At 34.2% G+C, this 27845-nt stretch overlaps 2 protein-coding genes across 2 annotated transcripts; both read left to right on the top strand.

Annotated features, from left to right (window-relative positions):
- The first annotated feature begins 15301 nt into the window (after positions 1–15301).
- LOC145636891 (uncharacterized) lies at positions 15302–16097 on the top strand. Its single transcript, XM_081688428.1, has 2 exons — positions 15302–15456; positions 15587–16097. Exons 1-2 carry the CDS (start codon positions 15302–15304, stop codon positions 16095–16097), a joined length of 666 nt encoding a protein of 221 aa, XP_081544554.1.
- An 81-nt stretch (positions 16098–16178) lies between these two features.
- LOC145636892 (uncharacterized) lies at positions 16179–16922 on the top strand. Its single transcript, XM_081688429.1, has one exon. It carries the CDS (start codon positions 16179–16181, stop codon positions 16920–16922), a length of 744 nt encoding a protein of 247 aa, XP_081544555.1.
- Positions 16923–27845: the final 10923 nt, after the last annotated feature.

The raw sequence follows: 27845 nt of genomic DNA on the forward strand, positions 1-27845 counted from the left end.
GAGATTAGGAGAACTATAATATTAGTTTTTTATGGAGAAACTAAATACTATAAATGATTCTATTATAATTCCAATTATTAGCCTTGAGGTAAAAATTTAGCATATAATAGAAAATGCAAGTTAAAGTAGCTGTTAAGCTGTTTTTTAATAAATAACTAAATAATTTAGGAAATGATGCTAAGTATTTAGATTTTTATCTTTTGTTTGAACATAATAGCATGCCTAGACAACAAGATTGAGATATTTCTACTCGTGGCCGGCATCAGGCATTTTGGTAGGACACTCCCACGGTTCTCGAGGATATAGATGATTTCTTGGAGACCAAGCCTCTCCCTTCTACAAGTAGGGGTAGGTGGACTCCACCTTCGTGGACACCAGATGAGTTGGTTTTCTAGTTGTGAGAACCATATTTTTGATCGTCCGCTTACTAGAATAGTCGATGAAGTACTTCGCCATCATGGCTCAAGAGCTAAAGACTTTATTCCCCGGCTATACATGATCATAACAAGGGATCTCGTCACCAATACGGTTAGAGTATTTTTGGGATACTACCAATACTTTCCACTTTGCTTGGGGGAGATGAAGGTGACTCCTCTTGATTTCAGCATGATCAACGGCTTACGTTTCACTGATCGGCCTATCTAGCAGATTCTTGACCTCACTTGGGGGGCGAATGAGACAGTGGAGTTGTTAAGTCCTGTTGTTCACCATATTAAGACTCGACCGGTGCCTCGGGGTGGTCATAGGAGTAGGTGATCAGTGACGACTTCTATTCTCTCCCATGGTTTTGATATAGCTTAGGCGACGCCTGAGCGGCTAGTACATATCTTCATCTTTATCTTGTTGCAGCTATGGTTCTATGAGTACTTTCCGGGATTATCCTTTCGACATCATCGTAGAGCAGTCCATGATTTTCCTCTCGGTGCCCGCTGGCGTGAATAGGGAGAGTCATGAGTTGAGTCAGTATCGAGTCTGCGAGGGCTGCTACATCGGGGTACCTCTAATTTTGGCGTAAGGATCGACTTTGTAGGGAATATTTCAAGAATTACCCCTAGCTTGAACCCCACTGTGATCATACACTAAAGTACGGTGGCGCCCAAAGGGAAGGAAGATAGAGCAAAAGAGTCGCCAACAAGTTTTAGGAACTTGTAAACCGTTCACAGGGTGAAGGTTACACCCCTTAACGATCAAGGAGATCGTTAACTCCAATAGGTCTGGAACCATGACTTGTAGTTCGGGGATGAAGGTACAAATCCAACCTAAAAGAGATTGAAACTACCCTAATAATAGGCCTCTACTTTATTTTGATCGTATTCATGTGCGCTTTTTGACTAACATGCAATCAATAGGTTTACCCTAAACCTGTTTAATCTATGTTTGTTGAATATTAATGCACAAATAAATCTACTATTGGCGATCACTTGAATTATAATCAAATTAACCCTAAACAAGATTATTAATTATCTTATTAAGCGTGATTACAAGTACCAATTCCCTTTAAACATGCATAAAAGGTGTGATCAAGCAATAACAATAAATATCAAGCAATATAATCATAACAATAAAATTATTCATAATCATCATAAAATTATAACAATTATAATAATCATAATCATAGAAATAAACATGTTCATGTTAAAGCATAATAATAGCAAGATCCTAGGCATGATACTAACAAGATTAATAACAAACCCTAGCATGTCACTAAACAATAAAAATCAAAGCTTTAGCCCTAACATGATACTAACATGCTGTTAGGAAAGAAATAGGAAACATCTTAGGAATCATAATAAGCATATTTGATATTATAACCTTTTCCCTAAACATAATACTAGGAATCATTGTTGTCATTCAAAACATCAAGCGTCCTAACATGATACTAGGAGCCATAATAACAACCTAGACATGATTTCTATATCATAATATCAATGCAAACAATTAAAGCACTTACTTGGATGTCTCGTATCTCTTTCTAATAACAAAACACACGGTTAATAACTTCAAGGAAAATAATAAAATCAAAAAATTAAATTAAATTAAATAATTGAAATAGAGATTAAGAAAGTTTAGACTAGATTTGGGACCAAACCCTCAGAAATCAAACCTTTCACGTCTAGGGCGAAGGCAACCTCGAATTATGTTAGGTGTGTCTAGTGCTAATGTATGAGGAATTTTATTTGTAAAAGGGGTGGTTTAGAAAGAGAGAGAGAATCAAGAAATTCTTGATGAGAGTTGGTGAGAGAGAGAATTAGAGAATTGATGATTGAAAACAGAATTTAAGGAGGCTATTTATAGTGAAAATCAGCCGGATGTGATAAAAAACGAATCAGAGTTTCGAAAAGAATAAAACACGAAAGCAACATCAAACACGCGCGTGGCGCCAAACACTGGAGTCTAGCCGCCAGACGCTAGAATCTAGCGCCATACGCCAGATCTGGCGCCAAACGCTAGACTTTGGCGTCAGACGCCAGGGCTTGGCGCCAGGCGCTGAAAAACAGTTTTTGCGGATTTTGTTTTTATCATATCTTTTGATCTAAAAGTCTTAATAAGTCATATAATATGTCGTTGGAAAGCTTTTGAAGTCTGCTTTCCAACCCAATTAGAATCAGATTAAAAACTTTTGTAGATAAAAAGATATGGCCGAAATAGTGGAAGGATGTCAGTTTTGGATAGAGTTTCATATCTCATTCATATCTTTTTCGTTATAGCTCAGATTTAATACTATAATATATAATTGGAAAGATAATTTCAAGATCTATCTAATCATATAAAATTTTGATAAATATTATGAAACACTAAAATAAAATCTGAATATATTCCACTTCGTACAAAACAAGGATTCTAAAAAGGAGTAGTTTTTATTCAATTTCAAACTCTTTGAAACATAATTATCAATCCTAACTCCGTTAGGATTAAAGAGAACCTTCTAGAATATTCTAGAAGACTATAATCAATCCTAATATCTTTAGGAATGATAATTAATAATAGACCCTCCTCTAGATCATTGGGCCGCATATAAAAACCAAATCGGGCCCAGTTTAGTATTTTGGCCATAACTTCCTCATTATTCATCGGAATTGGGCTTATAATATATCGTTGGAAAGGTCTTTTCAAGCCCCATACAAATACACCATTATTGGACCCTTATCATGGACTAAACTAAACTGGAATGCACGTTTTTTAAAATAAGGTAAGAAAAGAAATATTTTCAAAAACAGAAAGAAAAGATATTTTAATAAAAACATCCTCATCACTAGACTTTTCACACTTTCGCTTTGTTCGATAATCAAATGACATGAAAGGTACTCATCACTGGGTTTGGTATTGGGGAGACACATTTGGGTGTCTACAGACTTCAAAGTGTATTTCTTTCACTTTTTATATTTCGGCATTCATTGCATTCTTTTATGGTTTTCAGGTCCCGGTCGAGATCTAGTATTGGCCTTGGCTGGCTTGACCGACCTTCATGAGGCTTTCGAGCGCTCTACGTGTTGTACCATCTTCTTTGGTACATCACGTTTTGTTTGGTAACTTGGAGAGCGTGTAGTCCGTCAGCACATCGTTGATCGTTTTATGGTGCCATTACCTCAACGTGAGTCAATGTTGCAAGTCTTGTCATATTGTTTAACTAATTCAGACAAAAGAGAGCTATAATTTTTCATGTCAAAAGTTTATTAGCATTAAGGCATGTAGCAATTGAACATGATTTTCTGAGAGCAGCTACAAACTATTGGAGTCCGGAAACCCATTGTTTCAAGTTCGATTATGATGAAATACGTCCTCTGCCGGAGGAATTTTGTGCTATCTTTGGCTTCCCTGCTAGGGTTCTCGTTGCGATGCCTACTCTGCGTGAATATTATTACCATGATTTCGAGCGTCATCTAAATCTGACAGATCAAGATCCAAATAAAATTGTGTGTGGTAATGAGGTAGATCTAGAAAAGCTGAAAATTTATATTTCAATCGTCCTGTCTCTGAGTCATACCATGTATACCGTAGGAGAGCTTATATATTTTGCATGTTTAGCAAGCTTTTATTTGCAAATAGTGGAGTAGGACATGCTAGCTTAGTGTTTGTGCTTGAACATGTTGAAACCGGGAGATCCCCTATGCCTACTTGCCTTGGAGAAACGTGGTGTGTTCTCGACGAAGCAAAATCTGATCGGAAAGCCGTCAGGAAGGGCTCTTTGCTAATCTTAGCATCTTTATTACTGATCACTTTCATAATAAGATGATAAAATTTGAGAGTGACATACATTATGTGTGATTTAGGATTTATTGTTCACTCCAACTCATTTTCATGATTGAGATCTTCAACTTGACAACCTACAATCATTAACGTTCAACAACGAACTTTCCATAGAACATCTTCTTTATTATCGCGATTAAGGAAACAATATTCTCAACATATATTTTAGTAGACTTCCTAATGATGCTTTTCTTGGGTTTCACTCCAAACGACTCACAATGATTTGGGATACCCTAATCACTTGTGATAATGAAAATTTACTTTAAATTCCCGCACATTACACATGGATGCTGTAGACACCCATTTGTGTCTCCCCAAAACCAAACCCGGTGATGAGTACCTTTCACGTCGAATCATAATCGAATGAAACGAAAGTGTGGAAAAGTCTAGTGTTGCGGAAAGCTTTTATTTTCTTTTCTCTTCTTTCTGTTTTCGAAAACCCACTCTATTTTATGAAAACGTCCATTCCAGTTTAGTTTGGACCATGATCAGGGTCCAATAATGGTGTAGTTGGATGGGGCTTGCAAAGACCTTTCCAACGATATATTATAAGCCCAATTCCGATGAATAATGAGGAAGTTATGGCCAAAATACTAAACTGGGCCCAAACCGGATTTTACCTACGACCCAATGATCATGAGGAGGGTTCAAAGGTTTAATCCTATTCCTAAAATAATTAGGATTGATTAGAATCTTCTATAAGTTTCTAAATATCTTAATTATCCTTTTCTGAAAAGATAAGATTAAGGAATTTGATTTAAATATAAACTTTCTTTTTTTATAAAACTTTCCTTTTTTAAAGTCCTAATTCTATTCGGATTTAAACATGTTCAAAGACAGTCAGATATTATTTTCGTGCCTCATATTTTTTATCCAAATTTTATATGGTTGGATAGATCTTGAAATTATCTTTCCAATGATATATTATAATAATAATTCCGAGCTATAACGGAAAAGATATGAATAAGACATGAAACTCTATCCAAAACTGATACCGTCTCACTATTTCATTCATATCTTTTATTCTACAACATATTTTTATCTGATTCTAATTGGGTTAGAAAGTAGACTTCAAGATCTTTCCAATGACATCTTATTCATCTTATTCTGATTCCTGGATCAAAAGATATGATAAAAACAAAATTCATAAAAACTGCTGTCTACGAGTTTTATTTCGATTCGAATTTGGATTCTTTTCTTAATTCTTCGACCCTCTTTTTTTCTTATAAATAGAGGTCATATCTCCCCTTTTTCGATAACCAACTCTCATAAAGATTTTCTTGATTATTCTTTCTCTCTCTCTTTTCTAAACTAGCCTTTTCTCAAATACAAAATTCCGCATTCATTAGATCTAGAAACACCTAGCCATATTCGAAGTTGCCTTCGCCCTAGACGTGAAAGGTTTTAATTTCTGAGGGTTTGGTCCCAAATCTCTCTTTCAATTATTTAATTTAATTATTTTGTTTATTATTTTCCTTGAAGTTACTAACGTGTGTATTTTGTTATTAGAAAGAGGTACGAAGCATCAAAGTAAGTACTTTAATTGTTTTAATTGATATTATGATGTAGATATCATGTTTATATTGTTATTATGATATTCCTAGTATCATGTCTAGGGTATTTTTAATATCAAATATGATTGTTATGATGCCTTTTATTTTCTTCCTAATATTAATTCATGTTAGTATCATGTTAGGGTTAAAGATTTGATTTTTAATGCTTAGTGACATGCTAGGGTTTGTTATTAATCTTGTTAGTATCATGCCTAGGATCTTGCTATGTTTATTATGCTTTAACATGATTATAATTATAATTTATGGTTATCATGGTGATTGTGATTATTTTAATGATGATTATTTTATTCATGATATTATTTATTTATTTATGTTGCTTGATATGTATTATTTTATTTGTTATTGCTTGATCACCTTTTATTGCATGTTAAAGGGAATTGGTACTTGTAATCACGCTTAATAAGATAATTAATAATCTTGTTAGGGTTAATTGTGATTATAATTCAAGTGATCACCAATAATAGTTTATTTGTGCATTAAATTCAACCAACATAGATAAACAGGTTTAGGGTTAATCCTACTGATTGTATGTTAGTCAGAAAGCGCACATGAATACGAGCAGAATAAAGTAGAGGCCTATTATTAGGGCAGGTTCAATCTCTTTTAGGTTGGATTTTACCTTCATCCCCGAACCCTTATTTGGTTCATGACCTTATGGAGTTGACGATCTCTTGGATCGTTAAGGGGTGTAACCTTCACCTCGTGATGGTTTACAAGTTCCTTAAAAACTTGTTGGCGACTCTTTTGCTCTATCTTCTTCCCTTTTGGACGCCACCGTACTTTAGTGTATGATCACAGTGGGGTTCAAGCTAGTGGGATTTTAAAGGCTTGAAACTATTCCCTACATATTTTGGCGACTCCACTGGGGAGGATTTCTATTTTAATTCCCGAATTTGTTTCGGCAATGATTTAGAATGAGTGGATGAGACTCGAAAAGTTCTAAGTATTTCATGTGCGTAATTTTGATTAACATTATTGTCATATGCATTAAAAGGTTCTCATTGGAAAGACCATCCGTAATGAGTCAAAAATATAGGATTTTACACGTAGGAAATTTGAGGAATGTCTTTCACAACTAGGACTGAAATAACACCACGCGAAACTGGAAGACTTTATCGAGCACAGAAAGCTGCTGAGGCATGTGGGAAGTAGCGTCAGGGGCCAGAGCTTGGCGCCACACTTTTTGCCGTAGCGCCAGACGCCAGTATTGGCGCCAGGCGCTACAGTTAAAAGTTGGCGCCAGTCTCTGTTTGCTGGCGCCAATTTCCCCCAATACCGAGCCAGAAATATGCGTTCTAATTTCGACCGGTTTTTCGTATTGTTTGCTCGATCCTACTTCCTGACTGAATTTTTTCTCACTTTTCTGAAACCCATATGTGTTCTACATATGGACATAACCCTCTGGGAATTCATGCTCTATCTACCCGATTGAACGCTCCTGGCAACAAAGGGTACATCTGAGAGGTTGAATTCACCAAACCATGGGAGTGAGTTTTTTCTAAAAACTTGCGGTGTCCTATCCACACGCGTTAACCCTTCACGGTTAGGCTTCTACGCGGTGCATCTGGACAATTAACCATGGACCCTATTTGACTAAACCATATCCCGAACTTTAGAGAACTAGAGCCATGGTTAGGTTGCGAACTCATTGCATCATATTGTGCCTACTTGACTAATTGTGCATTATTTGTTGCGCATACTCTATGTGATTTTTCCTAACCGTTTGTTTGACTTGTGTTAAGACTAAATAAACTGATTAATGACAAAAGGACTTTGTTTAATTAATTAATTAATTTGAGCTAATAAATAAACATAAAATCGAGTCATAGTTCCTTTAAGTCAACCCGGATTTTTATTCCCGTATACTGCACAAACGTCAACTTGTTTTGGTCATAGATGGAGTTCTAGAAAGAACTACGAGTTGTACAACCTATGGATCTGTAGCCCCGAGTTTTATCTTTAATTTGGAGTTGGTTTCATCCCAATCAGAGTCGCAGATCAAAAGTTATGACTAAAATACCACAGTCTGTCCAGTTTAATACATATACGTGAAGTCTTAACTTAGTCTTTGCTTGAGTCTAGTCACATAGTCTACCCACATGGTCATGACACGAGTCTTAAAGTACCATCTACACTCACTAGTCTTAGCACACACTTTGAGCACATGTCACCATGGCCATGTCTTAGGTTCATGCATGAGTCGGTCTTTTCCGTCATTTGAGTTGGGGGGTACATTCTATCCCTAATTCTTCATATCCCTCCACCTCCATCATTTTTTTCTTTTTTCACTTTCTATTCCATCTTTCTTCACTCCTTCCATCCATGTGTGTTGAATCGAGTTTGAGTCATATGATTGACAAACAAAAAATGAGGGTAATGATGAAACAACACAAGACAAGAGGCGAGCTTCAATGACAAGATTTCATGACCTCTTTTGTCTATTTTTTTTTTCTTTTTTTTCCTTTCCCCAATAAGTCTAGCATAGGCACCTTTTCTTTTCCTTTAGATTATTTTGTAGTTTTTCTTTTCTTTTCCCTTTTTAATAAAATGAGCATTTATTTCCTTGCATATGATCATTTCATTAAAAAAAAAAAAAAATCCATGTCGAATTAAGCACAAGGTATACCAATGATTTGAGGCACCCCTTGTAGCCACATCATATCTCATTTCGCCCTTCAATTATACAATCCTTTCTTCATAAACCCTTTGAGCCTCGTCTAACGATAGACCTTTCTTTTTTCAACCTACATCTATCTAACCTAGGGATGGGATGGTATGCAACTTATGCATTTCTAAAGAAAGCTTGAGCAAATTCAAAAGAAAGCAATAGCAAAAAAATAAGCAATAATAAAAAAAACGAAAACAAGTGTACAAAAGGGTAAGTGTTCCAATGTCTTTGATATGAAAGTATCTTCGATAAGAGCACGTCTCAGATTGCGTCTCTTATCGAGTGCTCGGTACCGTGCCTGAGAAACATGAATGCCAAGTGAGTGATAGACCGCATGATCGAGATTGCCCACACTTACTAAAATAAAATAAATGCTAAAGCAAACGAAAGAGCTAAAAAAAGAGTAGAAAACCTCAAGCATAAAAATACAAATATTTAAAAGCAAGGTTGCACACCTTGGGGGCTTATCTAGGGTCTTGAGCCTTTATCCCCTTCTTCTTTAAAACTTTAGCCTAACCAAGTTACAACCCTTAAAAAGACCTTTTTGAGGTATACACACTTGTGCGAGGTTTGGCTAGAGCTACGTTCGGCCTGATTCCTAACGGATACGTAGGCAACCTCATATCGAGGCGCGGCCGTAATAAACATGCATTCATATTCACATTCACACACTTACACCATGATCATATCAAGGGAATCCCTATGCTCATCCCTTTTCATTTAGAGCTAGACTTGGGGGCTTGATCCCTATATTATTAGCTTACCTAGCCTAAGAGTCACCCCCATTTGACTCTTTTCAATATATTTTTCCACACACTTAGCTCTTGCGGCCTAGCTTTAGTGTCACTATCACATACTGCACAGATACATGACCAAATATATTTCCCTTAGGAACCCTTTGTCATGAAATCTTAACACAACATTGAAGCATGCCTTATCACTCATCACTCATAATTGTCATTGCATCACGAAGTATGAAGTGCTTAGCCTCCGTGCCTAAGTTACCCAAATACTTTCATCATGGAGTCAACAGTTGAGATAGCCTAGGATGAATTAATCCTTGAACCTTGAGAGATAGTATCAAACAACATTTGACTAAGCTCATTCAACATGCATCTTCAAACTTTTGATTTTCTTTTTCGCGTCTTTCTTTTTCGGGAGAAAGTCGGTACCCTCCACAAAAATGACAGAAAATTCTTTGCATTTTCGAGTCGCATAATCAACACTATGCACACACGGGTCATGAGTCTAACACATGTGTCATTACACTTCGAGTCGAGTCAACCTCGAGTCAGTCAAACATATCGAGTCAAGTTTATACCTTGAGTCGTGTCAAGTCGATGAGTCAAGCAACATTAAGCCTTAGGTCAACCCTAAGATAATTAAAAAGATTGGCAAAGTTCTATAGTCAAAAATAAATACAGGTGCAGCAGAATAGGGAAGACCCTATTCTTGGCGCCAGAGATATCTCAGCAACGACAGAGCTCGAAGCCTACCAAAAAGGTGATTTCGACCTCATGCAGCAATTTCGGGTTCCTTGGTACGCCAGTTAGCCCCTATAAGCAATTTGACATGATTAGTAGTCGGCTCGATTACAATCGTAGTAAGTGATTGACCTGAAAAAAAGATCGTGTCACTTAGCTTAAGCGCCTAAAACACTGGCTCATTACAATCGGTTCAAAAGCAAGCACTTAAACGACAATATTTCCAAATATGGATTGTCGCGCATTCTTATTAAACGACAAAGTTTTCCAAAAATCGGATTGTCATCCCCAACTGACAATATTTCCAAAAATGGATTGTCGTGCATCTTCTTTAACGACAATTTTTCCAAGATTGGATTGTCATCTCTGGCAAAGTTTCCAAGCGTGGATTGTCGTGCTCCTTCTTTGTTTGGCAAGTTTTTCCAAGTTCCGATTGTCATACATTCATAGATCGCTGGCAAGTTTTCCGAGATTGGATTGTCATACACCCAGTTCCCTATAGCAAAATTTCCCAAAGGATTGTTGTAGGTTTCTATTCATCATAAATATCGACAAAAGTTCCTCAACGTGGATTGTCATTCATTTCAGTAAGTGGAAAATTTTCCCGAAGTGGATTGTCGGTCGACTCTTTTTTGTAAATGTTCCAAGACGTGGATTGTCAATAGTGGCAATATTTTCCCAAAAGGATTGTCGCATAGCGTTGGCAAATTTCCAAGGTGGATTGCTTTCAAGAGTTATATTCCAAGATGTGGATTGTCGATCGTAGCAAAGTTCTTATGAGAGATTGTTACGAAGCATTGGCAACTTTTCCAAAAATTGGATTTTGGCAAATTTTCTGAGATACGGATTGTCGCTTCATCGTGGCAACATTTCCAAGGATGGATTGTTACGAAGCATTGACAACTTTCCCTAAATCGGATTGTCATACATCATACAAGAGTTGTGTTGGCAACTATTCCCAAAGAAAAGAGGATTGTCATCACAGCAAAAGCACCGACATACTAGTTCACAAGCAGCAAAGTGCCGACGTACTGGCATAGCCTCACTAAGGATTAAAAAGCAGTGATCTTTTCGAAGACTATCACAGCGGGAAAAAGAAGCTCTTTGTTCAGAGACGAGTGAACATCGAAACAGCAAGATGGCGTCCTCTAGCTTGTAGAAAGTCATCAAACAAAATACAGCAACATATCGGTTACTTTCAGAGACGTGTGCTCGACGGTGCAAGATACGCGTTTCTTAACTCTTTTATCTGTTTGACTAATGCTAGTTTTCCAGGTATCGGCGTTACAAGATTGATTTAGGATCGCAGAACGTTCTGAATCATTCTCCGTCCCTATCGATACTTTGACTTTCGTTTTCGAAACTTGCGTTTCTCCAAACTCAGTCAAAGTGGGGGCTTCTTTACACACCCATTTGTGTCTCCCCAAAACCAAACCCGGTGATGAGTACCTTTCACGTCGAATCATAATCGAATGAAACGAAAGTGTGGAAAAGTCTAGTGTTGCGGAAAGCTTTTATTTTCTTTTCTCTTCTTTCTGTTTTCGAAAACCCACTCTATTTTATGAAAACGTCCATTCCAGTTTAGTTTGGACCATGATAAGGGTCCAATAATGGTGTAGTTGGATGGGGCTTGCAAAGACCTTTCCAACGATATATTATAAGCCCAATTCCGATGAATAATGAGGAAGTTATGGCCAAAATACTAAACTGGGCCCAAACCGGATTTTACCTACGACCCAATGATCATGAGGAGGGTTCAAAGGTTTAATCCTATTCCTAAACTAATTAGGATTGATTAGAATCTTCTATAAGTTTCTAAAATATCTTAATTATCCTTTTCTGAAAAGATAAGATTAAGGAATTTGATTTAAATATAAACTTTCTTTTTTTATAAAACTTTCCTTTTTTAAAGTCCTAATTCTATTCGGATTTAAACATGTTCAAAGACAGTCAGATATTATTTTCGTGCCTCATATTTTTTATCCAAATTTTTTATGGTTGGATAGATCTTGAAATTATCTTTCCAATGATATATTATAATAATAATTCCGAGCTATAACGGAAAAGATATGAATAAGACATGAAACTCTATCCAAAACTGACACCGTCTCACTATTTCATTCATATCTTTTATTCTACAACATATTTTAATCTGATTCTAATTGGGTTAGAAATTAGACTTCAAGATCTTTCTAATGACATCTTATTCATCTTATTCTGATTCCTGGATCAAAAGATATGATAAAAACAAAATTCATAAAAACTGCTGTCTACGAGTTTTATTTCGATTCGAATTTGGATTCTTTTCTTAATTCTTCGACCCTCTTTTTTTCTTATAAATAGAGGTCATATCTCCCCTTTTTCGATAAACAACTCTCATCAAGATTTTCTTGATTATTCTTTCTCTCTCTCTTTTCTAAACTAGCCTTTTCTCAAATACAAAATTCCGCATTCATTAGATCTAGAAACACCTAGCCATATTCGAAGTTGCCTTCGCCCTAGACGTGAAAGGTTTTAATTTCTGAGGGTTTGGTCCCAAATCTCTCTTTCAATTATTTAATTTAATTATTTTGTTTATTATTTTCCTTGAAGTTACTAACGTGTGTATTTTGTTATTAGAAAGAGGTACGAAGCATCAAAGTAAGTACTTTAATTGTTTTAATTGATATTATGATGTAGATATCATGTTTATATTGTTATTATGATATTCCTAGTATCATGTCTAGGGTATTTTTAATATCAAATATGATTGTTATGATGCCTTTTATTTTCTTCCTAATATTAATTCATGTTAGTATCATGTTAGGGTTAAAGATTTGATTTTTAATGCTTAGTGACATGCTAGGGTTTGTTATTAATCTTGTTAGTATCATGCCTAGGATCTTGCTATGTTTATTATGCTTTAACATGATTATAATTATAATTTATGGTTATCATGGTGATTGTGATTATTTTAATGATGATTATTTTATTCATGATATTATTTATTTATTTATGTTGCTTGATATGTATTATTTTATTTGTTATTGCTTGATCACCTTTTATTGCATGTTAAAGGGAATTGGTACTTGTAATCACGCTTAATAAGATAATTAATAATCTTGTTAGGGTTAATTGTGATTATAATTCAAGTGATCGCCAATAATAGTTTATTTGTGCATTAAATTCAACCAACATAGATAAACAGGTTTAGGGTTAATCCTACTGATTGTATGTTAGTCAGAAAGCGCACATGAATACGAGCAGAATAAAGTAGAGGCCTATTATTAGGGCAGGTTCAATCTCTTTTAGGTTGGATTTTACCTTCATCCCCGAACCCTTATTTGGTTCATGACCTTATGGAGTTGACGATCTCTTGGATCGTTAAGGGGTGTAACCTTCACCTCGTGATGGTTTACAAGTTCCTTAAAAACTTGTTGGCGACTCTTTTGCTCTATCTTCTTCCCTTTTGGACGCCACCGTACTTTAGTGTATGATCACAGTGGGGTTCAAGCTAGTGGGATTTTAAAGGCTTGAAACTATTCCCTACAGATGCACATCCATGTTCCATTCTCAAGCCACGACTTATTGTTAGCTTGTGCTTATAAATGACTTCCTTACATAGGCGGACCTATATAGTGTCCTGGGTGGCACGTGCCCCACCTTTATTTTAAAAAAAACTGATTGGCCCTTTTAAAAAAAAAAAAAAAAATTATGATAAGCGTGCCCCCACATTATTTCCGTTAGAACTTCCCCATTAGATGATAATAGTAGGGTCTGACAATTGATAAAAACTAAAAAAAAAAAAAATAATAAAAAACCTTAAAAGTACAATTAAAAAAAGGAATACTACTACTTCTAGGATTCTACACCTAACCCCTATTCCCCTAAAACCCAATATTTCCAACTTTTTCCCACTTCCCAAAATCCTATTACTCGTACAAATCCCCAAACCCCAATACCCCAACCACACTAAAAATCAAATTGTCCCCAACATTAAAGAATTAAGAATACGAGTACTTTTACTCCGTATTTAACCGTTTATCAGTTACTTCTTATAACCTTTAGCCCTTTTGGTTTCGACGAAAGTAAAAATTGGCCGAATTCTTGTGTAATTTTATATCGTTTCTTATTTGTGGGTGTTACATCTACCAAATTAAGGTCAGTTACTTTCTTATTATCCTTTGTTATTGTTATAATTTTTGTCCGTTTTGGTTGTTGAATGTTGATATTTTTAATAAATTTTATAATTGAAATTGATATGAATTATATAATATGTTGAATATTGCACATTGATAATTTGTTACGGTGGTACTTTATTACTATTAGTAAATTGTAAATTTGTTTGAGGGAATGAGAGATTATCAATTAATTATAAATCTATACAAAATAATTGTATCTTGTTAAATTAATTGTAAAAAATCTAATTATACTCATTTAAAATTACAGTATGAAGAGAACAAAAACAAGAGATATTACAAGTTTTTTTTCAAAAAGAGTTCATAAAGAATCTGGTGCTACCTCTAGTCCTAATCCTCCTCAATCTGAAGCAAATCAACCTGATATTTCTCAACCAATTGATAATCCTCCATCTTAAGAAACTGAAACTAGCCCTCAAAATTTAGGAGGTGAAGCAGAAATTGGAGCTAGTTCAAATCCTAGGACTGAAGGTCCAAACGATGAAGAAAGATTAACTGTGGTTGATGTTGTAAATCTTCCTCATGATCCGGGACTAAGAAAAAATATATATGAGTTTCATCCAGATGACAGGGATCTTGCTAGGAGAGCATATATTCAAAGAAAACTTTGCCAGCCTAAAGACTATGAATTTCCTCAAAGACCTTTTGGGCCGAAAATGTGTTGATTTAACCCTAATTGGTTAAAAAAGTATAAATCTTGGCTTGAGTATAGTGTTGAGAAGGATGCAGGGTTTTGTTTTCCTTGCTATTTATTCAAGAATGAAAATTCACCGGGTGGAGATGCTTTTGTAAGAGGTGGATTTAGAGCTTGGAATAAAACAGATGCATATGATAAGCATATTGGAGGACATATGAGTGCCCACAATCAAGCTATGGGGAATTTAAATGCTTTTAAAAATCAGAATGGTTCTATTGCATGTGGTTTATCTAAGTAAACTGAGGATACTATGAGTAAGTATCGAAAGAGACTACAAGCTTCTATTAAGTGTTTGAGGTGGTTATTACTTCAAGGGTTACCCCAACGTAGTCATGATGAAAATGAGTCTTCGTCGAATCGAGGTAATTTTTTAGAACTTCTGAAATTTCTAGCACCTGAAAATTTTGATGTTCGGCAAGTAGTTCTTGAAAAATGCTCCGGATAACTCTCAAATGACATCTCCTACTATTCAAAAAGACATCATTAATGCTTGTGCAAAAGAAACAACCAAAGCAATAATTCATGAATTGGGAAGTGATTTTTTTGCTATTCTTGCTGATGAGTCTGCTGATATATCTGATAAAGAACAAATGGCTCTTTGTTTGCGGTACATAAATAAAAGAGGAGAGGTGAATGAGCGCTTTCTTGGTATTATCCATGTTGCTGATACCAAATCTCTGACACTAAAAGCTGCAATTGAATCTTTACTTATGGAGCATTCTCTCACTTTTTTCTAGAGTTCGTGGTCAAGGTTATGATGGTGCCAGCAATATGCAAGGTGAAATTAACGGTCTTAAAACTTTAATTAAAAGTGAATCTGAATCTGCATATTTTGTTCATTGTTTTGCCCATCAACTCCAATTGACTCTTGTTGCCGTAGCTAAGAAAAATGCTGATTGTGGGTGGCTATTTGTTGATGTGCTTGCACCATTATTGAATTTTGTGGGTGGTTCACCTAAGAGAAAAGAATTTCTTCAACAAAAACAGGCTGAACATGTTGCGGAGGCACTAACTTTAGGTGAACTTGAATCGGGAACTGGTTTAAATCAGGAGCGTAGCTTGAGTAGACCCGGCGATACTCATTGGGGTTCTCACTTTAGAACCATTTTGAATGTGCTTAATTTGTATCCCATGATTCTTGAGTCACTTGATGACATTGGAGCTATTGCTGATCGTGTTGATAGGAATAAAGCTGAGTCACTTACTCACTTATTGATGACATTTGATTTATCTTTGTGGCACATTTGATGAAGAGTATATTTTCTATTACAAATGAGTTGAACATGGCTTTACAAAAAAAGTGATCAAGATATTGTCAATGCAATGACAATGGTTGATGTAACTAAGAGACATTTACAAGAGTTACGAGATGATGGTTGTGATTCTTACATGGAAAAAGTAACCACATTTATGCTTAAGTATGACATTGAAATTCCTAACATGGAGGAAAAGTATGTTGTCCCAGGGAGACGACAATTTCGTGGTGGTAGGCCGCAAGTGACTAATCTTCACCATTTTCGAGTTGAAGTTTTTCTAAGTGTCATTGATCTACAATTGCAAGAACTTTATTATCGATTTGATGAGGTAAGTAAGGAATTACTTATATGCATGTCTTGCTTCAATCCCATTAACCAATTTTCTTATTTTGAAATTAACAAGTTGATCCGTCTTGCTAAATTTTATCCTAATGAATTTTCGAGTGTTGAAATTTCTTTTATGGAAGATTCACTTAAAAATTTTATTGTGGATATAAAAAGTGATGAGAGATTTTTGAATTTGAAGAACCTTAATGAGCTTTCCATGAAACTTGTTGAGACAGAAAAGAATGAAACTCATCCGATAGTATACCTGCTTTTGAAGTTAGTGTTGCTTCTCCCTGTGGCGACAACAAGTGTTGAAAGAGCTTTTTCAGGAATGACTCAAATTAAAAGCAAATTGCGCAATAGCCTGGGAGATCAGTTGTTGAATGATTGTTTGGTTACTAGTCTAGAAAAAGATTTGTTTTTGAATGTAAGCATAGATGCTATCGTAAACCGATTCCAAAATATGAAAACTCGACGAGAACAATTGTAACTTTTTCAGTAGAACTTTGTTATGATCTAAATTTTTTATTACATTATGAATTTACCTCTATGAATAGAAGTTTTATTTAAAAAAAAAAATTCGTCTATATCCTTTTATGTTGGTAGATATTGGTGCCCCCCTTTGTTGAAAATCCTAGATCCGCCACTGCTTCCTTATTAAGGTTTGTGTTTGCAACATCAATTCTCAAATCATACTTGTTTTCACAAGTCATGAACTCATCCTGTTACTTATGCAAGTACTTTGGATGTTCTTGGCCATAATCTAACGATCTATTACATAGATTCAGGTTAATTGGTACTACATAAATACTTCACATGCTCTATGCAAGTAAGTCGTGTGACGATTCCATATCGTAGCGTACATGATGGATTTAATTGTAGAATGATTCTCAATCTTTTCCACCTACGTTACATTTTAGCTCATCCAATTTAACAGAGTCTTGTTAAACTATTTGCTATGTGATATGGTTGAAAGTTCCTACTAGAGTCTTTCTTGTTTGACTTAGTATTTAGCCTAGCTAATACTTAGTTCAAACATTTACTTAGTTTTATACATACGGGTCAAAAGTCTTTCAAAGTCCTTCAATTCATGTGTAACACGGTAAATTCCTTTACATGTTCAAACATTTTATTAAGTCTATACAATAGATCTTAATACCTAATGTCGTCTTTTGCTTGTCCATTGTCGAAAATACTTTCAAATCTAAGCATTTAGCATTTGACAGCTAATTTCCAACAGAGTTCGTAAACTTCTTATTGGACCTTACAAGATTGACTCTTGCTCCCACTAAATTTCTTATTCATAAGAATTTATATGTTTCATCACAAGTCAATCTTATTATTATTAACTTTATGAGAAAACATGTTCCAATTCCTTTATGCAATGCTTCCTTTAATCCCATGATGGATTTCTTGAGCTTGCTTTCAAATCTAGCATTATTTAGATTTTCAAATCCCTTAGACTATTTTAATAGTCACTTCCAAAATCCTATTTTAGGAAGGCGGTTTTGGTATCTATTTTGCCATATTTCATGTGAAATGTTGCTAGTATAATCTCGAAAAGACTTAAGCATTCCGATTGGTGAATAGGTTTTTATTAAAATCAACTCCGTGAATTTAATTGTATCCTTTTTAACAAATCTAGCTATGTATACACATACATTTCCACATTTGTTAGTTTTCTCCTTGAAAACTTATTTGCAATCGATGGGTCTTTCAAAGTTCAAGAAATTAATCAAGTTTCAAACATGATTTTCAAACATGGAGTCTATTTCGGATATTTATGGCCTCTAACCATTATTCAAAATTTTGATTTGTCGTAGCTCTTTTACAAGACATTTATTCCCTTAATAGTAAATAGTATGCTTCTAAGTCTTAGGTTTATTACTAACTTAATAGGAAGTTTATAGGATTCAATCTAAAACTTTGGTGAATTCTATACCTATACAGGGTTATTGCATCAAACATTGAGTTTCAAGGCGCTTCCAAAGCCCTTTGAGTATCTTGATATTACTCCAACTTTTCAAAATTTTTGTGAGTAATGAATTCTCGTTTAAGGCACTTGTAAAGTCCTTTTGAGTGTTCTTGATCAAGTACTCTTATGAAGCCCTTTTAAGGTCTTCCAAGATTCTTAGTTCTAGTTTGTTGCTAAGCTCCATTGTCATCGAGTTCATTTTCCTCCCACTAGACGTTTTGGAAATGTGTTACTTTCTAGAAAGACACCACTTAGAGAACCAAACATTATGTTCTCATTTAGGTTGTGGAGGTAGTGCCCGTATTCTCACTTGAAAGCTTACAAAGAGATATGTATATTGTCTTTGGGTAAAAGTTGGTTGTGAAACAAAAAGTTAGCTTCCACTTGAGCTATCTTAGCCTTTAATGAGCCATCAAGCTCTTACTGAACCACCTAGATCTTTCTAAGCCGGTGAGCTCCCACTGAGCCAGTGAACTCCCACTGATCCAGTGAACTCCCACTGTGACTAAGAGTTTTTGACATATACTTGAAAAGACGTTTAGAAGTTTATTCTATCCATAACTGAATATTGACGTCCTTTCTTAGCTTTGACATTTTGTTTAGTGTAACATCAGTCATTTGTGCGAATCTTTAAGAACTTTATAGGAACGGATGTGAACCATCATTGTTCGAGTAATTTTCAAATGACATCATGGTCTCTGTGAAGACAAACTATGTTCTTTGTGGAGTTGTTTGTGAAAATTTCCATTCATAACTTTAAGATGGTCACGCTTGGCTCAAGCAAACATCACTCGATTTAATCTAGACATTTTGATATCTTGCCAAGTTGATTCTGTACTTCACTGAACTCTTGAGCTTCCCTGGTCAAGTTTGTTCACATTTGATGAATATAGCCATATTCTTTAAAATTCTTTGTATAACGTTGAAGTAATTGAATCCTCTTTAGCTTTCAAAGTCAATTGCCTATACCAAGAACAATAGCTTTTTACTTTGTCATTTTAAACAAGTAAGACTTTCTTGTCTTAGAACAATTCCGAATCGATCAACTGTCAAGAGCCTATATAGCCTTGAGTTTGTTCTTGTTAATGTGACATTGCTGAAGATGTTCAAAACACAAATCATGCCTATGATTTGAACTTTTGTGAGTTTTCATGTTAGGGAAATGTTTGTTTATAATCAGGCATTATTCTTGACTCATGGCTTAGACAACCATGCCATTCAAATAAATTTGCAACTATTTCTCTTTACTTTGAATGTGAGTCTTTCCGTGTTTTAACGGATTGTTTGCTGATTATGGAACACAATAACCATTTATTTGCTCCAGCCTTAGCTTAAAGGTCTTTAAATAAATCATACGACCTTACAACTGATATAGCACCACTTGCTTCATTCTAAGCTTGTAAGTCAATAACTTAACTTATCTTCAATAGTTTGAGGTCATTTCTAAAGTGGAACACTAAAGCAGTATTTGATACTTGTGAAGATAATAATTTGCTAAGTTAATTAGAATAACATGAACTCTTTAGCAGAGAGGGAATCTTATTCCTTTTCTTTGTTCCTCGTTTCCTATATTTCTTATCATACAATATCTCATAATCTTACTTTAAGAACCATTTCTTTAAGTACCTTGACTTTTATAGTTTATTAGGCGTAATTAAGCACCTAGTGCCCCGTAAAACAAAGTTTCATCTTTTCCTTTAATTCAAACTTCAATTAATACATCAATGAGTTGTACTTCACAAGCGTATAAAGCAAAAAGATATGTTGGTTTTGAAGCACGGACAATTTTAAGTTTCCAACTCAATACTTCATGTTTATAAAAACTACCTAGTATTTTGAATACATGATGTCTAACTGTCCTTTCGGACTTTGTTATAAAGTCATTTATGCGAATTGTATTTTTGAAATGCTTTACCTTCCATTGCGAACCATTTTCAAAGATTTCCTTTACCAATCATGGAAAACAATATAGTTTGATTTGAAATTCTATAAATATAAGTGCAAAGTATAACCATTTATTAAGTAAATAACATAATAAGTTTTAAAATTAAAAGGTATTCATGCAAATTTTCAATCTTATTAAATGTCTTATCCACGCATTAAATTTGTCCCCATTTGGCGAGAATAAGTCGATTCCAAGATCCAAAGAAACAAAGAGTGGTTAAACATGCTTTGGCTTGTCTTAACACTCAATATCATAAGGTAAGCAATGCTTTGCTAATGGCTCCAAGCCACTCTTGGTTTAATAAATCATCTCATCTAATGCTCTCTCAACAATTTATTCAATTTGACACGACATGTTAGGACTCCATCACTCATATCATTGAGTACAGCCAAAACCAACTTGTATGTGATGTCTTGCTTTTGCAAATCCATCCACATACCTCACGTATCCTAGGGAATAATAGTGATGCATTGATTTGGCGTAGCCCATCACTACTCTCAATAGGTCGATAAGTGTTGTTTTGGAATGACAATTTCACTCAATATTTTAGGGACCTAGGGTTTCTATGTTGGTCGATTTAAGTGAACTTAATTAATCATCACAACATTCGAAATCCTAAACATGCATCTAACATATAATTCATATATAAATGATCATAAATATGTAAAACATAAGCATTTTGATGCATATTGGCAACTAGCATGACCCCATGAATTCTTCAAGTCTTCAAAAGGTCTTCTTTTACAACTTCATGGCTTCGTCTTCCAAGAACCTCCGCCTTCAAGACTTGACAAAAATTATGCACTTACTAGTATCTTCGATTAGGACTAATCCAAATATTAAGGTACAAAATACTCAACGGAACGTAGACCGTATTTAGATTTACAAAAATACATCACGGATCGTAGTCCGTATTTTCTATCCTAATTGGGCCCACTAGTTGCCATTTTATAAAACCTATGAGAGAATATACATTCCATTCATCCATTCACTATTTGTGAATGGCCCATGCATTTTATAATGATAAAACAAGTAATAATGCATAAAACGCGCGTAAACTAGTAGCTTAATTAGGTCGTTAATCTTATTAACATGCCTAATTAAATATAGTAAAAGTTGTTTAATCGATTATGTAATTAGTGCAATTAATAATTGAAGCTCCCACTAAATTCCGCATCCAACTTAATTAATCCAATTAATTAAGCCGGTAAAACCCAAAATTTGCCAAAATTAAATTTTTGCAAATGCCTCTAAAAAACCGAGGCCTATCCTCCAAAATTTATTAAAATAATTAAAACAAAATTAAATTAGTAAAAAATTAAAATGGCAAAATCCGCAAAATAGCATTGCCTTAAATCAGGGGCTAAATTACCAAGTGTGGGGTTGTGCGCATCGTGTCGCAAGCACGTAGCACACCCACACACACTCCCCGAAACACTAAGTATGCACATTGCTCGCCCCACCCGTACCCAGCAGCACCACACACTACTCGAACAAGAAACACCAAGCCGATGTGCTGCTGCGCTATTGCCTTGTGGCGCATCAGCCACCATGAACGTGTGGCGCGCACTAAGCAGCACCAACCTTGGTAGCCACATGTGGGCTGCACAACAGCCCGACTAGCTTAAGGGGTGTTGTCTTGGTTTACGTGCCATAATCTCGGGATTTAAACCCGAGTTTTTTTTTTGCGTGACTAAATAATTAATTCCAAATTCATTTTAGCATTAATTTAATAAGAAAAATGAAATTTATAACAAGTCCAACTTAAATTAAATTCATCCAAGTGCACTTAACCAAAATTATTATCAAGAACCATTCTTTAATAAAATTGGTTTAACTTGGTGCAACAAAATAAAGGCAAAATTGGCCTAAACACTCTGAACTTTGGCTTGGGTGCACTACCACCCTGAACTAAAAAAAAATAGCAAAAATACCCTGAAGTATTAACATGGGTGCACTTAGCACCATACAAGAAAATTTCTGGCCAAAAGTGGCCGGATTCCGGTGACTTTTTTTTTTTAATAAAAAAAATGTTTTTTTTTTATTTTCTTCTTCTTCTTCTTCTTCTTATTATTATTATTATTATTATTATTATTATTATTATTATTATTATTATTATTATTATTATTATTATTATTATTATTATTATTATTATTATTATTATTATTATTATTATTTAATATTATTATTGTTGTTGTTGTTGTTATTATTATTATTATTAAAAAATACCTCGATTTGCGTGTTGTTATTTATTTTTTACGAAAATTGTTCGGGTAAGGTTTCGGGGGTCATATTTACCCTTAGTGGATCCAAATTAGGCTCGAAATTCGCAAAAAAGTAATGGAAATACCTCGTTTTGCGTGTCGAGAAATATCTCGATTTGCGTATTTGTTCGGGGTCATTTTTACTCTTATTGGGTCCTAATTCATCTCGGGATTTGCAAAGAAAATACCCCGTTTTACGTGTCAAGAAATATCTCGATTTGCGTGTCTTAGCTACTTAGATATTTCTCGACACGCAAAACGAGGTATTTCCATTTTTTTTGCAAAAACTGAGCTAAATTTGGACCCATTAAGGATAAAAAGGACCCCCTAAACCTTACCTGAACAATTTCCGTCAAAAAAATAACAACACGCAAATCGAGGTATTTTTGTAATAATAATAATAATAATAATAATAATAATAATAATAATAATAATAATAATAATAATAATAATAATAATAATAATAATAATAATAATAATAATAATAATAATAATAATAATAATAATAATAATAATAATGATGATAATAATAATAAGAAGAAAAAAAAACATTTTTTATAAAAAAAATATTTTTTTATTAAAAAAAAAGTCGCAGGAATCCGCCCACTTTTGGCCGGAAAATTTCTTGTATGGTGCTAAGTGCACCCATGATAATACTTCAGGGTGTTTTAGCTATTTTTCTAGTTCAGGGTGCTGAGAGCACCCAAGCCAAAGTTCAAAGTGTTGAGCCCAAATTTGCCCAAAATAAATAGGGCAATTACTCACTATTAATTTAATTAATTTAAATTAATCTTGAGATTTTGACAAAATAAAAGGAGTTGAAAATTTGAACTTCGATGTTCAAATAAAGGTTCCAACTTTTGCACTTCTGAATCCTTGAAAAATCATCTTCCAATATGAAGATTTAATGAAATTTTTATCACAAGATTGAAACTTTATGATTTTAATTAATAAACTAAAAAATGATTAAATCAACAAAGTTCAACAAAAATTCATGAAATTTAGTAACTTAAAGTTTCAATCACTTAAAACATAATTGAAGATTGAATTTTTAGTACTTAGAATCCTCAAAAACAAAAAATATCACACTTTAATGCAATTAGTTTGCGATTAGGTGAATAAGAAAACCAAACTTTCAAACTCAAATTACTACCAAGTAATCATGCCTAAAGAGGTTTAAAATTTCATATAAAATAAGATTGAACCAATTTCATAACCACCATATGCAATGAATTTTCAAGGTTGAAAAGACTTAAAATTTTTCATCAAAACAAAAAATCCCTCGAAAAGTGCATTTCTGGTCGTTTTTTGGCTAAAAACACAGTTATACAAGGGTAAAACCATTTCCAAAACGCATTTTCCAACCAAAATTCACTATTTTTGGGCAAAAATCTAGGTTCGGGATTTGAAGTCAGCTCTAATACGGGATTAAAATTAATAAATCGAGCTACTAATCTAATAAGCTACTCAAAAACAGAAAAATTAAGCCATAAAAACACCTTGAAAAAAAAATGATTTTGTAACAAACGAGCGAGGCTCCGATGCCGTTGTTGGGGGGTTTCGTAAGTCCGAATCACCGCGGAAGGAAACCCGAACCAGACCGCACTCGCAATAAATAAAATCATAAAGCATAATTAACTTAATGACAAGACTAGGATAGTAATTATACCTTTGACGCGTGCTTTCCCCAACCTCAAGGGGCTCTTACTTCGAAAGCAAGTCTCGAAAGTACGACGACCTCCAACGGAAGTCCACCCACAGCCCGACCACCAACAACGGTCTAATGCCTTGGAGTTAGCAAGGCCCGACCAAAACCAGAGTAATTAATGAGTTCAAATGTCTTTCACAATGGTGATGCCTTTTTCAACTCTTACTCAAGTGAACAATCCCAAGCCTTGCCATGACTATTTATAAGGAAATCTTCCTTGTGAATTCCACTCATATTTCAATGTGGGACTTTTACACAAAAAGATCCCACATGGAAAGATTGATGAATTCAACCCTTAGTTAAATAAACCAAGGAACAAGTAACAAGTGTCACATAGTTAGGTGAGGACCACTTCCAAACTTAGTCCTCAAGGAAACTCACATGCATTGTGAGCTAACCATGTGTCACCCAACCTTGAGCCCCAAGTTGGGTTTGGTTGGGCCACTTCCTTTTGGCCCGTGTCCATGACCCGTCACCCAGGTCCACGGTCCCCTTTGCCACATGTCGTTGCCACCGTGGCGCGCTACCAACATGGCATGCTGCCACGTGGCACGCTGATTGGGGTTGGAAGTAGGTTGTTGGGACTACTAACCCTAACCAAATTAATAATTTATAATACCTAAACCTACACTAAACTAGTTAGTGGCAAGTAAAGGGTCGAACCCAAAAGGACTAAGTGTATCAATTTGTGCTAATTAGACTATTAGGAAAGCTTGTGAGATAGAGAGAGGTTCAACTAAACACAACTAAGAACAAATAACTAAAACTAGGGAAAGTGGAATCCAATTACATCAATACTGTAACACCCCCAATTTACTAACTAATAATAAATAAGAAATAAAGGAAAAATAGACAACCTTTAAATAAAATTGCGGAAGCATACACCTAAATCAGAGGTATTACCGCCACACTTAACAACCTGTCAAGTGTTAAGGCTTACAAAAATCCCAATAATTACAACCCAATAAATCTAAGTGATCTATTTATACAACTTTACAAACTTGTTATAACAAACTAATCGAAACACTTGAGCTCCTTTAGCTACGACCACTTGATCAACCTGCTTAGAAAATCTTGACTGCTCACCATTAAGGACAAATTCCAAAATAGATCGTCGCAGGGCCACCATGAGAAAAAGACATGGCCGCAAACACAAGTAGCAAAACAAAATAACACACACGTAAGCAAAAGCTGAGTAATCACCACAAATCAGAATATAGAGTATAATTGAATAATAGACCATACTAGCTCAATTAAACAATGTAGTTCGAAACTACATTACACATTGTACTCTGAAAATAACCTTTAACAACTCAACCTTGAATAATAATACGAACCTTTACTCAATATATCCCATAAGTGTGCCATGCTCATTGTTCTATACCTAGCCTTGGACATGGGTAATTCGAATAAAACCAACAAGTATAAAAACTTGAATACTCCCAATAACTAGAAAACACCTTGAACCAGACCACATACGGGTCAATTCCCACTGTAGGGGACCAAAAAAAAAAAAAAAAAACAAATAGTAAAGATTATACCTCATTCTTAACTCATGATCATTATCTCATTACCAACATGCCAAGTACTAAGGTATATAACGCCGAGCCTCAAACCAAGAATATAATAATAATCTCAACCTTTTGATCTCATACATCGATCAAGTAATCTTTCACATGATAATAAATTCTCAATATTGGCACATGTTCCCAAATAACATAACAATTCGATTCATAATATCTCAACTCTTAAAACACATACTAATAACCCAAATATAATCATATCTCAACCCAACAATAATACTCTGCATTAACAACCCTAAAACCTTGATAAAACAATACTCCCTATAACAACAACATTAAAACCCTAGCAATAATTGTACAATCAATATATACAACAAAAATAAATAATACGATACTCAAATCTATTCAAATCATATAATACCATAATAATTAAACATATATATAAAGAGTACAAATAATAAATCATATCACACATAACAATACGAAAATACAAACATCTCAAAAATATAGTGTGATTTTACATAATAAATAATACAATCAAACATCTCCAAATTGATAAAGTGTGATTACCTTTCCGACGAATACCAAAACAATGAGACACAATTGAGAACAAAATATGAAATAAATACTCCAAAACTTCAAGTAGAATGACACACAAATTCCACAATGAGTGATGAGCAAAATAATTGAATCAAATAGTTGTACGCCACTCGAAACTCACGTCCAACAATTAATGAGTATATAAAAGGCTTGATGACATACAAATTCCACAATGAGTGATAAATCATGATGATAATCAATTAATCACTATAGCTTGAGGTATTGCTTGATAATAAAATCAAGATTCTGAATGTTCAAAAGTGACGAGATGAGCAAGCACCAAAAAAAAAGAACAAAAGTGACGAGCAAACGGCAAAAGAATAAAAACAATTAAAATAATAAGGGTTTATTAATATAAATAGGTGTTAATAAAAGAGTCTATTTAAACTATAAAGGGTTTTAAAACTTTCCGAACTCTAAAATAAAAAATATGAGATTAGGAAAGTTATTTAATAAATAAAAATAACTTTTTTTTTTATTTTTTTATTTATTTATTTTTTTTTTATATAAAATATCATATATAAAATCATAAAATATCCGGGTATTACAAATACATTCAATAACATCATACAATTAGATGATAATGACCTTCATTAGGAACAATCAACACATTTAACTCACTCTCGCGCAATTAAGCATGTTAATTATCCTACTAAACTAATTTACTCTCGTGCAACTAGCCTAGCAAAGGTATGGAAGAAATTAGGGCTCTCAACCAACTCACTCTCGCACAATCGATTGAAAGCACAATTAAGAACATAGAATTAATTAGCTAGAAAGATTCTAATACATAAAAGCATCATCCATACACAATAATCAAGAAACAATTCCATACCAATCACAATCAATCATTCAATTTATTAACATAACCTTCATCAATTTCCCTAGAACAAAATCTAAGCTAACATAATGAAGAAAGACATGGAAAACAAGGTAAAATAAGAATAAAAACAAAAATAAACAAAAAGCAAAAACTAACAATTAAGCAAGAAATAAAGATGAGAGAAAGCTAGAAAATGCTCATTGAATAGATGAAAAGAAGTTCCACAAAGTTGCTTCTTCACCCTCTCAAAAACTCCATGGACCCAAGCTTTCTCTCTCTACACTACTCCTAAACTAACCCTAAGAGAGAGAAAAATATATTCTAAACTAATCTAATCTATCTAAAATTAAAATGTTGATTAAAAGTTTTTTCAAAATAACCCCAAAGGGGGTATTTATGATACAAGTTAAATAAAAAAAATAAAATAAAAGAAAGAAACTAAAAAGAAATAAAACTAAATAAAATAACTAAACTAAAAACCAATAAAAAAAAACTTACAATAAAATAAAATAAAAGAAAATTAAAATGGGAAAAGAAACCCCCAAAACCCACTAAATTCCCCCCAAAACACGAAA

This window comes from Chenopodium album, chromosome 6 (genome assembly GCF_948465745.1).
Source record: "Chenopodium album chromosome 6, dcCheAlbu1.1, whole genome shotgun sequence".
Taxonomy (NCBI): domain Eukaryota; kingdom Viridiplantae; phylum Streptophyta; class Magnoliopsida; order Caryophyllales; family Amaranthaceae; genus Chenopodium; species Chenopodium album.